At 38.5% G+C, this 22,267-nt stretch overlaps 1 protein-coding gene across 1 annotated transcript in view; it reads right to left on the reverse strand.

The window, feature by feature from the left end:
* The window catches only part of Adgrb3 (adhesion G protein-coupled receptor B3), a 656,439-nt gene that overhangs the window by 369,953 nt on the left and 264,219 nt on the right, over nucleotides 1–22,267 (reverse strand). Inside the window, exons 8-9 of the mRNA XM_051204331.1 lie at nucleotides 5,554–5,655; nucleotides 5,090–5,196 (exon numbers count right to left, since the gene is read on the reverse strand). Coding sequence (XP_051060288.1) covers nucleotides 5,090–5,196; nucleotides 5,554–5,655 — 209 coding nt within the window. The remainder of the gene's footprint in view (nucleotides 1–5,089; nucleotides 5,197–5,553; nucleotides 5,656–22,267) is intronic.

Genomic DNA, 22,267 nt, shown 5'->3' on the forward strand with positions numbered 1-22,267 from the left:
TTATTTGTAATTGCCATAAAGCAGAATATTTGATTTTAGTGGAACCCATATAGTATGTTGTGGTAATTTGAAGGAGAAGGGCCCCCATAAGCTCACAGTTTTGAACACTTGATCATCACAGAGTGGTGATATTTGAAAGGAACAGAAGTGTGGCCTTGTTGGAGGAAGTATGTCTCTGGGGATGGGGGGAGGTGGGCTCAGAGTATTAAAAGATCCCAAAACAGACTCAGTGATTTTTGCTTCCTGCTGCCTGTGGACCAGGATGTAGAATTCTCAGCTCCTCCAACACCATGTCTGCCTGTGTACTGCCATGCTTCCTACCATGATAATGGACTAACCCTCTGAAACTGTAAGCCAGCCCCAATTAAACCCTTTCTTTTATAAGAGTTGTCCTAGTCATGGTGTCTCTTCACAGCAATAGAACACTGAACAAGACACATATATATTCTACCATATTTAAATCTTGAAAGCTTAATTATTCTGCATCCAATTGGAACAGTGTAAAATCAAATAATGGAAAATTTATTAGGAGATTTTGAAAAATGCTATAAAATTTGATATGAATTATTTATAGGTCTAAAATTGAAGTTCTTTAGCTTAAATTCCAAAACTTCACTATAAGAATTTTAGTAAAATAAGTGAGCTTCTTCCCCTCTTAAATAAAGGTATGTTTTGTAACTTTCTTTAGCATTGCTGCATACTAAAATTATTTGAGTACTAAAGGAGATGACTCTGGCAAATTCTTAGAATTTGGCAACATTACTGAAAAGGCCGTCAAATGCTTGGTCTTGAATAGTTAGAACAAGGGTGTCTACATTCCTTCAAGAGAGGGTAATGAAGCTAGAAATGCATGGGTATGGATGCCAATCAATGTTTCAATAAGTATTAATAATACTACACAAGAAGAGATGCATACTATGTACTGATACCAGCCTCACTTAATGAGCTTTTAAGTGACCTCTTATTGATGCAGTGGTAAGAACTCCCAATGTGATTATAATGCTCAGCCAATGGAGAAAAATTCAACTGTAGACAGAGAACATGAGAGCAAAATAAACAAACCTATTCTCATGTTCTGTCTCCTTGTCCCCTCTCTTGGTTTCTCTATTCTTCCTATGTGACTTTTCATCTCTAGCCCTATAGCTCCCTTTTTAAAAATCTGACCAGTGAAAGTAGAGGGTAAACAACATTCTTACATCAAGACTCAACCTCTTTGACATCTCTTCCCAGGAAGTCTAACTTTCAATGACCAGATAAAGCATTTCCTCGAAGTCGGTGTGACTGTTTAATGACAAACTGAAGAACAGTACAAGAGAATCCAGGATCAGAATTCTAAGAGAGAAAATGTGTACCTGTACCTCTGACTTCTGTATAGAGGGTTTCACAAGGATAATAGTGCTAGCCCTTTTCAGCCCTCCTCTATGCCATCTTTCCCTCTTCTCCAGGGAAAGGGGAGTGACATGCCTGCCTGGTGAATTTAGAAGAAGGCCTTGATAATCTTGCTTCCATTTCCTTTGCTTTAAGATCTGTTCTTTTACAGCAACATAAGTTATGGACATATGTATAAAGCTTGCTACTTCGTGTGTGTGTGTGTGTGTGTGTGTGTGTGTGTGTGTGTGTGTAAGGAAAAGAGGTTGAAAATGAAAGAGGAATGTATGTATATGTGTTTATGAAGTTTAAGAAATCAATAACATTTTGATGATTGGGTTTAACTTTGTGTTTCACAATGTGCCCAAGCAATCTTCACAGGTATTCACAGGTAGGGGTTGTTCTGTATTGACTAAAGAAGTCCGTATTGTGATGATACTAATTACTCCATATTTCTACAAGTTATTGGACTGGAAAAACTGCATCTGTACAGTAATATGAATTGTTTTCAAATGATTAAAAATCACAAATGAAATACATTTATCTGAACACTTCAGCTGCCAGTAGATTACTATAAATGAGAAAATAAGCATTCTTAGACTATCTATACTATCTATACTCAGCATTGTGTCCAACATTAGGGAAAGGCAACTAAAATAACATGGTATTTACCCTTAAATAACTCAAACTAATTGTTCAGCATGGTTGACCACCAATTTTATACTTGAAACTGATGAATGACCCAATTTTGTTTACTATAACTAGTTTATAATGGCGAGTACATAAGACATACTCAAAAATTGTTTATAGGTGACAAAATTTCATTTCAAAATCATCCTGTATATTTATGAATCTATTATATACATACACTATCTACATGTGTTTGCAACCAATACTCTAATTTATACATTGAAAGATTATAAACTATCTGCCTATCTATTTTAAATAAACTCCTGAAGTATACTATAAATAACTGATTACCATTTAGTTAGCTTTATGGGTATAGAAAGTAAGAAAATAAAAGCCATCAAAGACAGAATGTTGAAGTGATAAACTCCGCCAGAGGAAAGAATACCATCTTTACAGTAATTGTGATTTGTGGGAGTCCCATCTGTTCTATATCATAAGCACTGTTGAACTTTGGTTCTCAAAGTTGGACTTGGGGGCACAACAGGAGCGGGTCCTTAGAGAACTTGTTTTCTGTTCTATCTCTGATGGATTTAGTGTATGGATAAAGAGCATGACTACAAGACAAGTGTCATAAAAGACACATATCCATCCTTGATCTTATATAACTGGAACATGTGAGTCATGATAATGATACATAAGCAAGTCTATGTTCATATGCATCTTAAGTCTGTGTATTTTCATATACATAGTTTGTATATTTATGCATTCATACCTATGTGTGTTCTCATGTGTGTGTATGTATGTGTGTAAACATAATTTATTTGTCAAACACTTGCAACATCCATCTTCTATCTCCTCTGACAGTTTGCTTCTTTCTCCACTTATCTATCCATAGCTACCATCTCTCTATTGTTACTGCTTGTTAGCAATGTGTGGATTTCTAAAATTTTATTTTGGGGGTGATTTTTTAAACTCAGTATGAATTTTCTTTCAAAGAAGATATTAATTCACCATACTTGTATTTCTTTATAATAATTTGCAAACCAGAAATATAAAGAATTCCATTTATTATTCTTCCCCACGCACCCAAAAATACTAAAAGGATGCTACATCCAAGAGCAAGACTTGAATGTGATCTTACAACTACTTATGGACATGCTGCCTACAACATTCTAATCTAGGTCAGATGATTTCTAATCAAAATCTCAGAAGGTTACGTGGCTTTAAGAAGAGAGAATCGGCCTTGGAACATTGGGACTAGGATGTAACTTTCATTCTTCACCTCACATAAGTAGATTGTATCCTGAGCATCTTCACTTCCAGTGTTAACTAAGAAGGGAGCACCCACAGCTGATGTTCTCTCATCAAGGGCATATGCATATCAGTCAATTATTAAATTTAAATGTGCAATTCTTACGGGATTCGTAATTTGAAATTTCATTTCTTCCATTTCATAGAGTGTATATGCCTCCATTATTAGGTTACCAACCCTCAAAGATTGCAAACTCATTTATTATTCTACGCAAAAATTCAATACAGAGAGCAAAAACTTTCAATGAAAAGTGATACTCATTCTTAACTAATTTGTGCCAGGCAGGGGTGGTGCTTGCCGTTAATCCCAACTTTGGGAGGCAGAGGCAAGCGGATCTCTTGCCTCAGACAAGTGGATCTTTGTAAGTTCAAGGACAACCTAGCCTATGGAGTGAGTTCCCAGAGAGCCACAGCTACACAGAGAAACACTGTCTCAAAAAACAAAACAACCAACCTTCAAAATGAAATATTATCTAATATCTTTATATAACAAATTAGCAACAGAACTGAAATTTATCTGGCTATGGAAAGCATAAAAATCATGTCTTTTTCTAGTACATATTTATATAACATATGAATATATATGTATGATAAAATAAGGCTCCACATAGCCAATAATTCATTGATGTACACATATAAACACACATTTCTATGAGCAATAAAAAAATAATCCTATGTGTTTAAATGATTATCCATTACATTTCTGATAGTTACCAATTTGATGTGTGAATGCATTCCATAGCATTTGGTTTTAGACTTTCTAAAATGGGTTTTTGGTTTTTCTGGTAGCTAAATAAGTACGAATACTACTTAGTTGGCGCAGTTATTGCATAAGCTATTCTTTTCATACAACAACAAGAATATCTTCACTATGTGTGGTTTTGACTGAGAGTGATAACATGAGAAGCAAACATAAGCCCAGGAAAGCACAGAGGCTCTTAGCATCACTGTGTTTAGTTCCCAATTCTTTTTCCTTTCTATTTTCCACAGTGTTCACCTTCCCTGTGCATGGAGGACTTTATGTCTGCCAGGATGAAATGACAGCAGCCTCTGAGTAATGGCAATGACTTGCCCTTGAACAAAACCAAGCAAAAACTTAAATGTACTCAAAATACTCTGTGTTATCACCATCTGATTATCCTCTGGGCATATTTCATAAGATTCTGGAGTTTAAAATACAGGAATGTGAATGCTATGTCAAATATTACATTCTCTGAATAATTCAATGGTATCTGGGGGGGTGGGGAGGAAGCCATTTTAGGAAAAATTGGCCACTTAATCTTTTGTGAGTAATTAAGATTCTGTGGTGCTTAAGGAACCATCATCTTCTTTATATTTTAACTGCATGAGAAATTTGATAGCAAAGTATTAAACAGCTTTGTTACGCTCCAATTAAGGAAAAAGTAAAAGCCACTTAATTAACCAATGTGCAGTGCTTTGCAATAATCGAGTACTATTTAATGAATACGTGGATCAATCATGATGCATAGTTGAACTCCTATATGTAAAACTGTAAATGATTTTGCTCCTGTCTTTCTCCCATAAAACAAGGAATATTTTCATTTAAATTGCCAGGATCTCTACAAACCCAAGCTTGAAGAACAAAACAATTTAGTCAGAGTCCCAGAAATCAGCTTCCTATCATATCCATTTTTCCTTCGGGCATTTCTTCAGAGATTTTTTTTACTGATTTGATTATCCACCAGAAGGTTAAATTCTCACATACTGATCATTAGGAAAAAATAAACAGAGCAAGTACTAAAGCTGGCTTTGCACCTACTGAATGCTGCAAGTGTCTGTACTCATTGGATATGCATCTTGCAAAGCTCGGCTGTTCCCAGAAGGCCACTCCATGAAGACTGAGAGAGCAGCGTCTGCTAGTGGTGCCTGTGTGCCACAAAGAACAGAGAAAAGCTTTAGAGCAGGATGCTGGAAGGCACAGCACTGGGAGGCAGACTACAAACGGGGTGTATACATTTTCTTTTTGCTTCAGGAAACATGCACATGGAATTGTTGTCTGAAATATTTTCATAATTCACACTGAGGAAGCAATCCATCAGCAAGGTTTTTGAAGTCTCTTCTTCGACTCCATTTACTAAGCGTGTTACTAAAATTGGGCCATCAGCTGCTTATTGGACAGACTTTATTTATAGAGCAAGGACAGAGAACAACTTACTAAGCAAACATAGCATGCAGTTCTGGGATACAGACCCTGCTGGGGTTGGGAGGGGCACCTTACTGTACCTGTGGCATTCAGTGGACACTGATTGAATGCTAGGTCGCCTGCAGGAGTCCTTTTCCACACCATTGATATGAGATAATCCTCTGGGCATATTTCATAAGGTGCTGGGATTTAAGATACAGACATGTGAGTGTCAGCAGAGTTAATGTTTTCCAATATTGGCAATAAGCATTTGTCAAACACACCTAAATGCAGAATTCTTTCCTTTCTGTAAATATGATTTACTGACATGTTAGAGATATGCTTATAAAGATACTACCAGGGTCTCATTTAACAGTCTCCAAACCCGTACAGGTTCTTTAAAAGCTTCTTTGAGTACATGCTTTCATTGAGGAGTCAATGGGGTTTTCAAGTAAATGGACACATTCAAGAACGTTAACAAAAATCTTTCAAAAGTCATTGAACCTATAGATGTTAATTTTTCTTAATAAAGCAGTTCTGTTTTGAAATTGTTAACAAGACTCAGAAATATGCAACACACACACACACACACACACACACACACACACACCTCAGTTTAACAATACTAGGCAGCTGCTCTAACACTGAGCTCTGTCCGCAGCCCAAGAAGTATACTTACTTCTTCATTAAGGAATAACCATGGTAGCCACGGTTTATTTTATGAAAGCATACTGATTGTCGTTGTGCCCCACTGCTCTTATAATTCAGCTTACTTACAGAGTAAAGAGGCAGAAAAGAAAACTTAAAATAATCTATTTATAAATAATTATTTCTTTTATTTTTGAGATTATAATTCCCTCCTTTCCCCGTTCCTTCACCCAACCCTCCCATCTCCATACCTCTCCTTGCTTTTTTTTTCTACAAATTCATGGTCTCTTTATCCATTAATTTTTGTTACATGCATATATGTATATGTGTGTGTGATTGTGTGTGTGTGTGTGTGTGTGTACAATCACACACACACACATACACATACACACACACAACCTGCTGAGTCTCTGTAATGAATCACGAAGTGATGAGATTTATCAACTCCATATTCTACTTCAGAATTTATGAACCCACTTTACATTTCAGTAGTTGGTTGATGAAAAATGCAATAGCACACATTAGATCTTTAAGCCGTATTTTTTCTTGCAAAGAGTGGTATTTCAGAATTTCACATGCTATCCCAGGTCACCTCTCTTCTGTCTCCTTTACACTGAGGCACTGAGGCTACACAAAAGGCCCCTGGGGTGGAAGAGAAGGTGGAGACATCAGTAACGTTTGGATCCTAGAGTCCTAACTCCTCCGTAGGTTCGTTGGCCTTTCCATATCTTCTTTGTTACTTTAAATCGTTCATGACATTCTTCTGCCTGTGGAATAATGTAAGTGCATGCCTTCTAGATTCTCCCCAAGAAAGCAAGCTATTGTTTTACTTCTGTGAGATCTTTGCATGGTGGAAGATTTGGTGGCTGATTTTCCTGTCAGCAGACTGTTTGCAAATTGCTTCTTCATCTCACCAATGTTTTGTAATATGTTTATCTCAGTCTGAACTCACTGGACTTCCTCTTTAGGCTGAGATTTAGTCCTTCTGCTGGGAATTACTTTCTCCAGGATTTTAGCTATTTTCTCTCTGTCATCCATGGAAAATTTGTGCCATTTTCCTGTGTCCATCTTCTGAATGTTCTCTGCATGATCATCAATGTTATGTTTGATGCTCTCTTTAGATAATTTCAAAATTAACAACAATTGTCATCTTTTAGCAGTCACAAGCCCTCCTTCTTTAGAATCTCAAATCCCTGGATCCATCTCAATCTCCTTGACTATGAATTATAGTTGCACACTACTCTAATGCACTGCTTTGGAAAACAAATTTGATGACGCAAATAAACTTTTTTTTTTCAGAATTCAAACATTCCTTTATTTTATATTTACATGTACCCCCATTCAATACATAGGGGTCACTGAATGGAAAAGGAGTCTCCTAGCCATGTTATCCTGTCTTTATCCCTACCAGGAGTAAAACCATGTCTTCCTGACCCCTTAAAAGTACAAGCTGTTACCTAGGAACATATGTTGCACTGAGTCAGGTTCCTTTTCTGAGACTCAAAAATGGCTTTAATCATTGAGTCTGTCGTGGGAATGATAAGGATACATGAAATGAAGTGTATTGTACATACAAAAAACTCAAAATAACCAACTCTGAAAATGTCAAACTTAAGTTATGATGGAGCAGCTTCTCCACATCTTTCCTTCCCAGAGTAGCTCAGTTAACAGTAGGGATATTACTTACTGCAGCCACTATCAGCAAGTAGCCATAGCTACTCCTCTCCAGGTGCAAGCCCTGAGAATTTAACTGGTGCCTGCTCTAACCCCCAACTCATTGAGATTACTGTCTCTAAGTTTCCCACATGTTGGCCACAGAGGCCCAAATATGTGTCTTCGTAGAGGAGGCCTCCCTATCAGAAAGGAAATGTAGACAAGGCTGGCTTTGAACTTGCAAACATCTGCCTGCTTCTGTCTTCCTAATGCTGTTATTAAAGGCATATACCATGACACCCAGTTCCTCCGAATCCTGCCGATCAAAGTGCTAAGTCTGTTTTTTTTTTTTTTTTATTTCGTCACCAAATAAAAAGCAAAAGCAAAACAACACCAATCAATTTGCTGACATTCAAGGCTCACCCCTTACCCATTTCACTATTTATTTCTTCTCCCTGCATTTCGAACTCTGCTAATGGCATGCCCTACTTGTACCCATAACTCAGAACATCAGTTTAAACATCTATTCATCCTCGCCCAACACTTAGCCTTCCTTTCCACCTTGGTGACATATCCAAGTACTGAGACTGTTGAATAAGGGAACAAAGCTCACTGGTTTGCTTCTAGCCTGTGCTACAGAGAACCAGTAGTGCAGAAGGATGGCAGATTGCTTCATGATTCTTTTAGTCAAGCTAAGGGGATAAAGCTGATAAAAAATTAACTACAATTAGAAAAAACACTTCACACATTAAATAGAAAATTCCATTTCAATCTAAAATCTGAATGATTAAATGGGGGTGGGGGATTCGACATTTGACTGAGATGGTCAGTGTGAGAGGTACATTAAGTGCTCCAGGCAGAGGGGGCACTGTATGCTAAGCTTTCAATACCAGTGGGACATGAAAGACAATGGGATGGACAAGATTGGTGCAATGGTGTGAGAGGACATTATGGAGCTGCGAGTGTCCAGGCAAAGGATGAAATAACTCAGTTTTCAACTTTAAGATTCATTTGTTTTCAAGCAAAATGCATGGCAAAGACCCTGGGGGAGCTAAAGAAAATAGCACCATGACGACTTTGGGAACTGAAGGTTGGACTGAAAAGGAACACAATTGGAGTAACAAAGCTAACTCGGGAAGTACGTAAATGATTAGAGGAAAGAAGCGGGTTCAGGGAGTGCTGCTGTCTGAGCTGAAGAAGCATGAATAGACATGCTAACTTACTGCTAAAAACTCTCCCATGGCTCTGCGGACTTGCCCGGACCAAGGAAAGGGTGCTCGCTATGATGGCAGGGTGCTCAGGACAATTTTAACCTATGATGGAACTAATTCACTTTCCAATACATTAGCCTCACAGAATTAATGTTCATACCCAAATGCCCCCACGCGTACATTTCTGCCTTCTATATATCTTCCTTCAAATGATCTCTCTCCTCTCTTGTAAATGTAAAGTCCCCTTTCTTTTTTTTGATAGATGAATGTACACAGGCAATCTTGAATGCAAGGTTAATATAGGTAACATGCAAAAGGGGAAAAAAAAAGCAATATGCTTCTCTTTTCTCTAGCTCAGGTTTCCTTTCTGAGCTTGGTTTAAATATACCACCTTAGCTTGTGATGACAAGTAGATGTGCTGGGGAACTGTTGGCATCTGTGCCTCAGGTGCCGGAGCTAGGGGTGTAGCACACTGGACATTCTCCATTGAAATCTGACTTTGGTAATCTCTTTTCTAAGCTCCCTGAGCTCTTCCATCCAGTGAGCCCGTGACCTGAGCTGCTGTCTTCTCGGGAGACTTGGAACCCATCTGCCTCTTGCAGTCACTAGCTCTGACTCTTTCTTTCCATCCCCTTGGCGCCATGGGGATTGCTCCAGGCCTCTTGGCTTTAGTCTAACTTTCCTTTAATCTCTTCTTAAAAACTTCAAGTGTCGCACTTAAAATATAATACATCTCCTTTGTACTTAAGTGTTCATCTCTCCAAAAAGCCTCTCTCGGTGCCTCAGTCTCTGAATATATATAAATACAGCATTTCTCACAGTGGAACAAAAAGCACTTAGCTGTGCATGTACCACATTCAAGCTAAAATTGCTTTGTTTATTTCTTTTGTCTGCTATAATGAACTCAACAGGTGCTTAGGATACAGTAGGTACCCAAAATAATTTGTTAAATCATTTTAACTCAAGAAAAACATCCACCTAAAAATGCATGCGAAGATAGAAATGCCCGTCATTTTCACTGTCTTGGGAAGAGGTCACTAACCAACTCTGAGGATGAAGTTTCAGAAATATGGTTGGTGGGTCTGAGGACTGGATTTTAAACTTCATTTGACGTTAATTGGTGAAAATTTAAATAGCCACCCTTTTTGGACATTACTGTTAATACATAATTATTGCAATTATGTAAATACAACCACAAATAATTATAGACCACTTTAAATGGAAAACTAGGGTAAGTGTTAAGGTCCACAAAATTTGAGTATATTGCATAATTAAATACTATATAAAGTAACTAGTCTATTTAAAAGGGATCTGACTATAGTTTATCTAATATGACCATCACACTTGGATGGGTTTGTTCCATCTGCACATCCAAGTTCTTTCCCATCGTGCTTTTATTTATTAGTGTTCACTTTCCACATTATATGTCTCTTGTTTTCAGTACTTTCTATCTCAAATTGCCTTCAGTTCACTGAGGACCGTTCATAAAATCTACTGCTATAGCTTCTAGTGTTTTCTAATGTGAATTCTATATAAACCAATGGAAGAGGAGCTTTGTACACTGGGAGATTTTGTGTCCTTGTAGTGGTCTCAGAAAGCCCTTTCATTTAGTATTATTACGGGAAAGCTCATCCCTTCTGGGCCCTTCCCTGCAGTCCACTGTGTGGTCAGAACGTGTGGTTATTACACACACTAACCACTAGATGGCAATGGTGGGCTAAGAGGGACAATAGTTTTACTTTTGGGTTTGCATCAGAAACTGATGTTCAAAATCAAGACGCTGTAGCAACGATCACCTGGGAAATAAGTGTCACTACTTAATATTTTGAAAAGACATACTTCTCAGGGAAAAAATATGTCATCTTATTTTCAATCAAATATAATACTGACTGTTTAGAATGGGCAGTGATAAAAACCTTGGGTCAAGGATGAGCTTCTACACTGTCTATTCTCACCTTGTCCCTACCACACTGGCCTCCTGTCCGTGTTCTCGTCCAGAACTCCAGTGGGCTGTTACATCACAGCTTGCCCACTGCTGCTCCTGACTTGGCTGTCCCTCCTCATTGCCCTCAGACACTTGCAAGGCTCACATCACCACCACTAATCCCAACTTAAATCTCACCACCTGATTGACTCCCTCAAATACCCATCCCTACCTCTAATTTGCCATCTCCCAAAGCACTTGCTGAATATATTTTCCTCACTTATTCATTTGCCTGTTGTGGCTAGATCTACTTTTCAATAGTGGCACAGTTTCTAAGATTACAGGCATTTATGGTGACTTCTGAAAATATAGATGGTATTGGAGTGTGTGCGCGCGCACGTGTTTACGTGTGGAAAATGGTATGGCCAGATTCATTCCACTAGGGAGCAAAAAGAGAGGCTAGCTTCTCTATTAATTTTAGTTGAAAGGTTTCCAGAGTGGCGGGTACTGACAGGGTTTACAGCTAAGAGCCTGTGCACTCCTGGCTAGGATACCCTGTTGTGACTTGCACACATCCTAAATTGGATAAGGATAAAGTCACTTGCATGCTATTTCTTGGTGCAACCACAATACTCAATTACTGATTGACTTGCCTAGTGATTAATAAAATGATGCCATTGTTTTTTTTTTTTTAAGCCAACAGAGGTCAACTGATATTGTTTTGTTTTGTTTTTATTTTACAACTCAACCACAACCTCCCTCCTTCCTCTCCTCCCACCCTTTCTCCCCACCTCCCATCCCCCATCAATCCCCCCTCTCCTCCATATTTGTTCAGAAAGGGGTAGGCTTCCCATTGGCATCAGCAAAGCATGTTGTATCAAGATGCTGGACACCTGCCCCTGTACTCTGGCTGTGCAAGGCAATCCAGAATGAGGGATAGGTTCCCAAGAGCCAGCCAAAGCACCAGGAGCAGGCCCCGCTCCCAGTCTGATTTTACTGCAGTGGGAATTATTGAAATCTTTCCTGAATTGTATTTATAGGAGACAAAACCCAGTACAGAACTGATGAAAAGGGAAGAAGTCAGAGTGCATCATTTCAAAGATTTGGTAATAATGTCAACACTAATTTTTTGCACCAAAGATTACTTGGTATTCTTTGATGTTTATATTTTAATGGTGTCAAGACACAGATCTATCTGTGCTCATGTCAAAATCTAAAGAGCCTCAGACACTGTAATGTCAATTTATTTTTCCCACCTTAGTCATACTTCTGGAATTCATTCATTTAACACACAAGCCACTTACTGGAAGACCCAGAAGTAGGCTACAATAGCACTTTAGTTTCCTTTCTATGGTTGTAATAAAATACCTTGAAAGCTTAGGGGAAGAAAGGGTCTATTTGGCATATGCTTCCATTGAGAGAAGTCAGGGTAGGAGCTGAAGCTGGAATTCCTAGGCAGCAACCATGGAGTAATGCTGCTTGCTGGCTTGCTCACATGCTCAGCTAATGTTACGGCAGCTTTCTTACAGAGCCCAAGACCATCTGTGCAGCAACGGTGCTGTCCAGAGTGAGCTGGTCCATCCTCCATCAATTTACAGTCAGAGATATCCCCTGCAGCCATGCAGCCAATTGGATGGGGATAATCTCTCACTTGGGATTCGCCCCTCAGATGACTCTTGGCTGCGTCAAGTTCAGAGTCAAAGCTACCTAGGGCACTCTAAGGAAGTTTCTGCGTAGACAGTTAAAATTTAGGTATGAGTACAGGTCACTGACTGCAGCAGGGGACACATAAAGGATGAGATCATCATGAAATGTTTCATATAACTGTCTTGATGGATTAATTTTAAACATGGGGAATTTATTATACTTTAAAATGCTATGCTTGAATTTGGAGAACGGAGTGAAGGAAAGCAAGGCCAAGAGGCCTGGCATAATCTCCATGATGTAGCTGAGGTGGATGGCAAGCATCACGGGGTGGGGGGGGAGGGGGGAGGCATAGGAAGTGGATGGATTCCACATCTCCTTAGGAGGGAAGTGGTACAGCTCCATGGCTGACTGTATTAAAAAAAAAAACAGAAACAAAAACAAAAACAAAAACAAAACAAAACAAAACAAAGCAAAAAAAAAGGCAAGGAAAAGGCTTCAGGCAAAAAAAAAAAAAAAAAAAAAAAGGCGAAGACAGATTTCAAGGAAGACTGTCCCCTGTGCTAAATCCTGAGCTTCGGTATGTGACAAAGGACATTCTGGGGTGGAGATGATGACAACCATTTGTCCTTGAGATATCTGGGCATATGTAAGTGTTATCAAAAATGAGCTGAGACAGAGAGACTATTAACAGAAAACCACAACCAATCAAAATGCAGAATTATGGATCGTAATCCCAAAGGATACATCCACAATGCAATTCCCGAACCTAAGCCTCCCCCTCAGGGAACACTGTACAAGAGGGGAAAGGAAAGAATACAAGAGCCAGAGAAATGGTGAGTTTGCTGTAAAACTGTGTTTTCTAGAAACGTCAGATTCTATACCCATGCAGTAGCAGGAATATGGCTGCCTGGCATGAGCTGAACAAGGGCAGCACTGATAAACATGCTAATGTGGACAGACAAAGCAGGGGAGTCCCAAATGTCCTCATTTCTACACAAAGAACTACAGGCAACTAAAGAGTAGGGAGAGTGAGAGAGAGTCTTCCCCGGGGAAGAGCTCACTATTGGTTATTCAATACCAAATAGTCAACTCAGAAAACATGCACGGAAGTAACAGTATATACACTAACCAGGGTGTGTGTGCGCATGTGTGTGCATGTGTGTGTGTCTGCAATTAATGAAATAAGAGGCCAAGGATTTGAATGGAAGTAAGGAGGGATAAATTGGAGGGTCTGAGGGAGGGAAAGGGGGGGATAATCTAACTATACTTTAATCTTGAATAATAACTGAACATTTTAGTTGGTGCATGGAAACCTTGCCCCAGGAGGGACTGTCGAGCTTATGGTTCATATTAGTTTTTGCTGCTGCATGCTACCTCTGTTCATCTTATAAATGAGAAAACACCACAGTGGCCTAGGTATAAAAATGAAAGGGTTTTTAATTTTTTTCAGCAATGTGAAGGACTCTTGTACTTTTATGTCTTAACAAACTTCAGTACCAACTGCTCATCAGCTGCAAGATCTGCCACTTGGCAGCCTTACCGCTAAGATCAAAACTCATTTGTAAGAATCAACTGTACTTGAAGTCACAAGTATGTAGTTAGCATGCACCCTTAAAACAAGGTAGCAATTACCTAGTGACTGGCTGTTAATCTGTCTATTCAAACTGATTTACCATCTCTTAAAAATAGCAGAAATTATACAGGGCTTAAATCAATTTGATGTGGAAAATTAGTTTTCCCCTCATATGCTAGAATTTCAGCATTAAAGGGAAATTGATTCTAAACTACAGAGCTGGCATGCAGGAGAAAAAAAAAACATGCACTCCTGGTGACCCCCCTTTTAAACTGTACTCGCTGGCAAATCATGAATCATTGTTATTCCGCGAATTCCTCATGCTGGGGGAGGGAGCAGTGAACAAGTCTAGTCTCTGAGTTCACAGGGCTGCCAAGCTCTGATTTCGAACATGGGACTTATTCCCAGGAAGGATTCATTTTGCTGCTATGGTCTGTAGTAAAGGGGTTTATGAAGTTTCACTCGTTATCTTTTTGTTGTTGATGGTCACTTCAAATAGGGTTGTGGTATGTGGCTCCTTTGGAATGGAATGTACAGGCCTTCTGCCTCCGTCATCCAAATGGCGCAATGTTAGGCACACGCCACCATCCCAGTTGCAATTACTGTGTTCTTTTAGAAAATGCCTTTCATTTGTCTTAACTTGCGTGCCTGTATCTCCATGAATGACTGTTCTAAGTATATCATGTATTTAAATTCATCAAATCTCTTGCTAGAAACGAAATCAAGGTAGAAAAAAAAAAAAAAAAAAAAAGAATGACTTAACCTGAAGCTACTGAGGCTGAGGGAGGAGGTAATGACCTACAGTCAGTGGAGCAGCTAAGCCATGCTCAGGGATATTTACTTTGTCACCAAGGACAGAGAATTTCATGGTTCTTGTGACAAGGTACTTATTTGCCTTTAAAAATTTACTTTGGAGTCTTGAAGTAAAGAACACCCCAGCTCTTCATTTTCTTGTGCTTATAGATTGCTTATTTGTCCTCTGCACAGTATTTCAGCAGTAAGGAATAGTGTGTGGACAGTAATTTATTACATGTTGCTAAGCAAATTGTGTATTTCGGTCGAGCATATAAATTGTCGTTAGTTATAATTTCTGAGAAAATTTAATTAGAGAGAAGTTAACTTTAATGTTCAAGCATAGCTCTAGGCTATTTAGTAAGTTCTAAGAGCGCGCGCACACACACACACACACACACACACACACACTCGATTTTCCAAGAATACTGCATTTGCTTGTCATAATATATGATTTTAAGAACAGCTAGTTTTAACAATGTTCCCGAATGTACATAGAGAAAAAATAATGCTGCTGGCACACTGGAGTAAATGGACAAGACTACTTGAGATTGGAACCATTGGTCATATGTTCTTCATGGCAGGTACACTCAATTCTTCAAGAACATTATTTGAACCCACTGGGCAAGTGGCAGCTCGACAGGTTACTGTGAGCTTCCTTGAGGATCTCTGGCTGGAAAGAACAAGTGGGGTTGAGATTTGGGGAAACTGAAGAGCTTAGTATAGAAATGTATATATTTATCCTAACTCACATGTATCAATTATCTATTTATAAAAGAGGATAGATAATACTGAAAATTAAAAAGAATAGTAATATTATAGATTTTGTTTTAAAAAATGCCCATGTAATGAATTAATCTTAGAGACAGCAACTGTTTTCTGAAAGAGTTAAAAATTATAAAGTAGGTTCAATATCATTTATAATACCATTGACTAATTTATTTAGATGATACCATAAAAATGTTACCATTACTTTAGTTATGGAATTAATGGCATGAAACATAAATCTATTTGGTGATCTATTATATTCAGCAAGACTCAGCGTGGAGTATGGGGATGTTGGCTGAAAAGACACTCTATACATGAAATGTGTTGGACTTGAAGCTAATATAAGCAATCAGATGGAGTATTAATAAGATATAAGAATGGGAGTACACACTAACTTTGTAGGGTTTCAATGAAAAAGATACACTCATAAGATAAAGGAAAGGCGAAGACTCATTAAGGGACTCACTCTCAAAATTCTCCTATAGCAATGGTCAAAATAAAGGGCAGCAACACTAAGGAGTCCTGATGTTTAGTAACAAAAACTATAGAAAGACCATGTGCCATTGTCTCCAAAATAGAATCTGTACAAGTGTGATTTCATTATATATATGTATATATGTATATATATATATATATCATATTTAAAATTGAGGAGAGAGATATAATGTTGCAAAAGTAGTGGGGTTGACATTGGGATATAGAATATCAATATGCTAAGGATATGCACTAAATTTGGTAAATATGAGAAACCATGCAAGATTTATAAAACAAGTGAGTCATATGACTTAAGGCCATAAACAGACCATACTCATCAGACGAACCTGTTCAGAAACAAGAATGTAGTATGTTGATTTGAGTAACATAGAACTCATCAACTGCCATTTATCATCATACCTAGTGATAATGTTTTATCACATTGAAGCAATTCCCTACGCCATGTTGGTTCCCTTTTAGGTGTGAAGACACCAAGAAATAAGCCACTTTTCCCTGGGCTCCATATTCCACACTTTATTTTCTATGTTCCTCTGCTGCTAACAGGTGTTGGCAAGGGCAGCACACAGGGCCACCTAGGGAAGAAATAGATGACCAAGGATCTAAGATGAGGAAAGTGACTGCCCGAGCCAATAATGAGTTCAAACGACACAAAGGATTTGCTTGTTAAACAGCAAAACTCTCCTTCTCTGCTGGAGCCTGGTGGACGACAGCTGGCAAAGTGCTCTGGGCATTGGTGAAAGATGCGAGACAAAACTGGAGATCTGCAGATGTGTCCCAAAGACTTTACTATTGATGAGAAGGAGGAAACAACAAAGACAAGGGACAAGAATGGGTACTGATGCTGCAGTCACCCACATCATGCTGTGCAAAGAATCAATGAGGAAGAGAAATGTCAATCTGAATATGAGAGGTTAGTGTAGCTGCATGTCTTTCTCTGTCTCGCCAGGTTGCACGGAATTGTCTTCTCTCCCGCCTACCGGTCCCCACAGCCACTTATTAAATAATCATTCTGAGGCTTAATATTAATTATAATTGCATGGCTGGCAGCTCACGCTTCTTACTGGCTAGCTCTACATATATATTAACCCATTTCTAATATTCTATATGTTACCATGATTCTCGTGGCTTGTTAACCTCACATCTTGCTTCTCCGGTGGCTACATGGTATCTCCCTGGCTCTACCTTCTTTCTCCCCACATCTTTGGATTTCCAGCCTGGCACTATTCTGCCTGGCCATTGGTCAAAACAGCTTTTATTTATCAACCATTAAAAGCAACATATAGTCTCAGCATGCAGAAGGGGATCCCAAATCAGGTTTGTGCCTCTGTGAGCATAGAAACATAACTATGGATTGTAGTTTTGATGTTCTCACTGAAGATAATTGTTAGATATATCCTAAAATTTACTTCTTTTACTATGGTAATACTCAATATAGAAAGAAGTGAAGAAATAGCAATATGTTTCTGTATTTTTCTCCTCAATTTGAGTGTGTTGCCAAGTATTTCTAAATCAGACAAGGTGGCTAATAGAAGATTAGCTTTTGGGTTTCTACCCTGGAATAACCTCTGAAAATTTCCTCAAAGTCTTCTCTGATGAGCCATCTAAGAAGATGAACTACTATAATAGCTATCTCTATAGCAAAGGACCTGCAGCGCTACCTAATTTAAACCCTGAGTCCTTTGGCCCTTCATGCTTCTTGCTTTATTCTGTCCACAAAATTCAGCCAGATTGTTCCAGAACTGTGGAGCAGATTATGTAGAAACAATCAAACACTTGTATTTTGGGGAGGACTGAACATTATTTTAGGCATTTATAAAGCAATAAGATCTCTCTCTTTTTTTCTCTCTCTCTCTCTCTCTCTCATTCAAAGGCTATCTTCACCTTCTAATTTATATCTCTGCTCTTTAACATATACCTGAGGTTCTTGACAAGAAGAAACAAAAGTCAATACCTAGTGCCATCTACTGTCTACACAAAAGTCGGCTTCTGATTTTAGGTGAATAGCTGGTGTGAACACTTGGGCATACCGTTATTTGCTGTGATTTACTATAGTCAAATATGCTCAGTTAAAACAATTGCTTTCCCCTTCTCAAGAGCTGACCAGATAACAGCATAATTCCTGATAAGTTATGAAGATAACATGCGATGGCAGAAAATACTGGAACTCCAGGAGATTTGTGAGGCACTAAGAGCAGCTGGAAGTGAAAGGACACACTATATGGCAGCCTGTAAATGTTCTAGAAGTTTTCTCTTTGGATAAGGAAATGAACCTTCTAAACTGACATATTTGGGTTTGTGAAAATGACTACAGCAAGCCTTAACATAGGGTGGCTCATACCACTTATGATAGCTTGTTAAGTTTCCTACACCGTCTCTACAAAATATAGACATATACAGTTTCAGCAGACATGATTATCAGCCCATGAGTCTACGAACTGGCGCCTGAGGAGTGAGCACAACTGGGCACATCACCTTCCCCACAGTCACACAGATTGATATTCTGCACATGAGTACACAGGACATGCTCCAGCCCAAGAAGGGACACATGAGGAGTGCCCTTGCTTACTGCTGCTATGATGAAGACAGTGTGGTTAAAAGCTGCATGGAGGGGAAAAGGTTTGTTTGCCTAACACTTTGCAGTAGCAGCGGTCCTTCATGAGGGAACTCAGGGCAGTAACCCCAGTAACCCAGAGACAGAAACTGAAGCAGAGCCCTTGGAGTGCACTGCTTCCTGGTTTTCTCCCCCAAGATTTGCAGAACCTGCTTTCTAATGCAACACGGGATCACTTCCCGTACCCAGGATTGGCATCACTCACAGTAGGCTGTGCCCTAACACACAAACTGCTAATCAAGAAAATGACCCCAGAACTTTCCCATAAACAGTCTGAAAAAGGCATTTTCTAAATTGCAGTTCCTTTCCCCAGATAACTAATAGCTAGGGTCAAGTTGACCAAAAGCTAACCAGGGTTCCTACTCACTGCAGTAGGAATCCAGATCTACTTCCCCGCACCACATATTTCTAGACCAAACTTGCTCTAACAATAAGTAAGTTCTCTTTATTTATGGACCAGAAAAAATGAGAATTGGACAATAAATTATCCTTTATTATAACAAGTCAATAGCCCTACTTTTCTTTAAATGACGGTCATGAAAGTTGGTTTTGTTAAAACTTGACACGAGAAAAGCTGAAATGAGCTTGTCCACGTTGTATTATGAACATATTACAGTCAGTACTCGTCATCATTGGTAAAGAAGTATGATGAGCTACATAAGACTTTGCAGTCTGGGCAGTATGTCAACTTTCACCAATGGTGCTGAAGTTGAGGAATACATTTCATTTCTGTGCTATTTTTTAATCACAATGTTATCGTGATTAGTCAACTTTTTTAGGTCTAAAATGATCTGGAGACCATTATCATCAGCAGCAACAACAGCTTGTTGCTATTAGAACAGAAAATTCTGAAGCCCATACAAGCTCTACCTAACTCTGATGCTCTGTCAGGACACAATAAGCTCAACTTCATGCTTCAACAAGCACTCTGCATCAGTTTGAAGCCCACTAAAAGTTTAAAAGCATTGCCTTCAACTGTGATAGATCCTCTTCAAAGACACAAAGTAAGTAAAGTTCTTTTCTTTAATCCTTTCCTCAGACAGTCTTATTTGAGGGAAAAAAGAACATTAAAAAAATAAAGTCTCTCTGTTCAAATACACCTCGTAAAAGTGGGCACAGAGAAGAGGGGCCAGGGAATCAGAGCATTTATTTATACTTTGGCAGTGTGCAGGAGACTGAAAAAACACACTGCAATGGTTTTCAGACAAGTTTTGCATTACTAGTGTTACTGCTCACCCCCTTTGGCATGGAGAGCTAGAGCTGAAGCCCACATTTGCTTCATCTCTGGCCTCAGAAGCTTCCTAGCTCCTCAAGCCTCCATTCACACTGTGTTCCTGAGCACAGTCAACCAGCAGGCTTCACTCAGAACGACAGACAAAGCAATCGTTATCACAAGAAGAAAACTTTATTTGTGGATTAAGAAGCATACCTTTCCGGAAATGACAGATTCCAATGTAGCAATTAGTGACTCAAGAACAATTGACATTAGTAAGGTCGTCCCCAGGCAGCCAAAAACTTAAGTCTAGCCTGTCCATAGGTAATGTTTGAGTTCAGAAAAATGAACAGGAAAAATTGGGGAAAAAAATAAATTTGAACAAATGTTTCACACTGTAATAGAAAGCAAAGTCAGTGAAGTTATTACCATCCCACCATTTACCCATCAGGCCCTGAGGGTGTGTGATGAGACGGAGATAAATGAAATCATTATTGGGTGAGCTTGACCAATTTAAAAATTGGGACACTTAATTATCTCCCCTGGAGTGATTCTATTTCCCAGCCAGTAGCATTCTTAAGTTTTTGTCTCTATGGTTCTTCTTTCTTATGAAAACAAATGAAACATCTTATTGGGGGGTCAATGATGCTGTTTTAATATTGTCTTACTCCATTTACTAACAAAGAAACATTCTAGTCTTGATGAGTATTTTTTGTTTCATTGATAATGTAATAGCATTTGATTAAATTTAGATGATTAATTTTCATTATATATATGTATATTTATACACATATATAGACAAAAATATATATTCGGGGCAAGGTTGATTACTTTTTAAAATTCATATCTAGTGAAGCATAAAAATAAATATTAATTCTTCCCAGGACGGCCCTCCACCGCTCCCCCCAAAAAACAAGAATGAAAATATTAAAAATAACACTGGGAAAATATTTTACATGAAATACTTATTGAAGCTTTGTTACTGACAAAAAGAAAAATACCTCAGTACATGTTAAAATGATATGAACACTTTCCCAATATGTTTTGTCAGTGTGTAGATCTGACACAATATCTTGGCTAGAATTATGGCCACTATTCACAAAAGAAATAATGGTAACCATGATAAGGAAATCAAGCAAGGTCAGTGTGGTTCTAAGACTCAGAATTTAGTGTATGTCAGTTCCACTATATAAAATTGCAAAATAAATACTAGGAAATACCACATATAAAGTGTTAGTGATTAGGCATAGCAAATAATGCGATAAAAACAGCCTACCCTCAACAGAAACACAAAGTTATAAAATTAATAGTTGGGTACACCTTTTAATGCATAATGCAAATTATGCAAGGTATCAGTTTAAATTATAGGAAAACAAAACTTGATATAGCTACCACTGCAAATCTGAACATTTTTGTCACTTTGTAAAAGCACCAATCTTAAAAATTATTTAGCAGACTCAAGAAGTAGGTTTCATCAGGGGACTATATACCTGTAATACATTGCTATTGTTTTCCAAATACCTTACTGAAGAGAAATGAAATGCTAAAACCAAAAAATACAGCATCATATGAAAGTGGTTTTAGTTTTATGTGATAATCTATTGACCTGTCCCAAATAATGAAACCTAACAAATAAATGTAACAAGTAAAATGTGCGTTCTTTCTGAGATCTGTAAAATGTTTTTCAAACAGCAGGTGGCAATCTTTGTAAATCTGTTTGCAGCTGTTCAGTATTACCTATGCAGATGAAATGCAGTTGTGGACAGTTAACAAGCTTCATCTGCTCAAACTGGTTCAGATTCCTTCAAATATTAAGAGGGCCTTGCTTAATCATGCTTTACTGTTCTAATGAAGTTTCTCCTTTGGCAAAACAAATGTTTTTGTTTAAACTTTGTTAATTCTCATGCAGTGCAGGGATTCCGTTGTTAATCTGCCTAAGCACCCTTCGAAGCAGAGTTCTGCATGCTATTTGTCTCTTATCTTTCTGAATTCACATGGCCTGAAGAATTAGCGAAATTACTTTTAGATCTCATGCCAAAAGAAAACCTGCTGACAAACTGCAAAACATGAAATTCAGTTTCTGGGTAAAAGGTGCTTGCTGTCTTGCTGATGGCCTCCCCTTAGCCACAAGCAGGAAGAACAGAAATTACTTCTCCAAATTGTCCCCTGACCTCTACATGTGAGCACTCGAGTAGTGGCAAGCCTCCACACGCTTCCCACTCACCCAATAACACAGACTCACCCCAATTCTGTAAGTAAATGTAATGAGAATAAAAAAGA

The sequence above is a fragment of the Phodopus roborovskii genome, unplaced genomic scaffold, assembly GCF_943737965.1.
Source record: "Phodopus roborovskii unplaced genomic scaffold, PHOROB, whole genome shotgun sequence".
NCBI classification, from domain to species: Eukaryota; Metazoa; Chordata; class Mammalia; order Rodentia; family Cricetidae; genus Phodopus; species Phodopus roborovskii.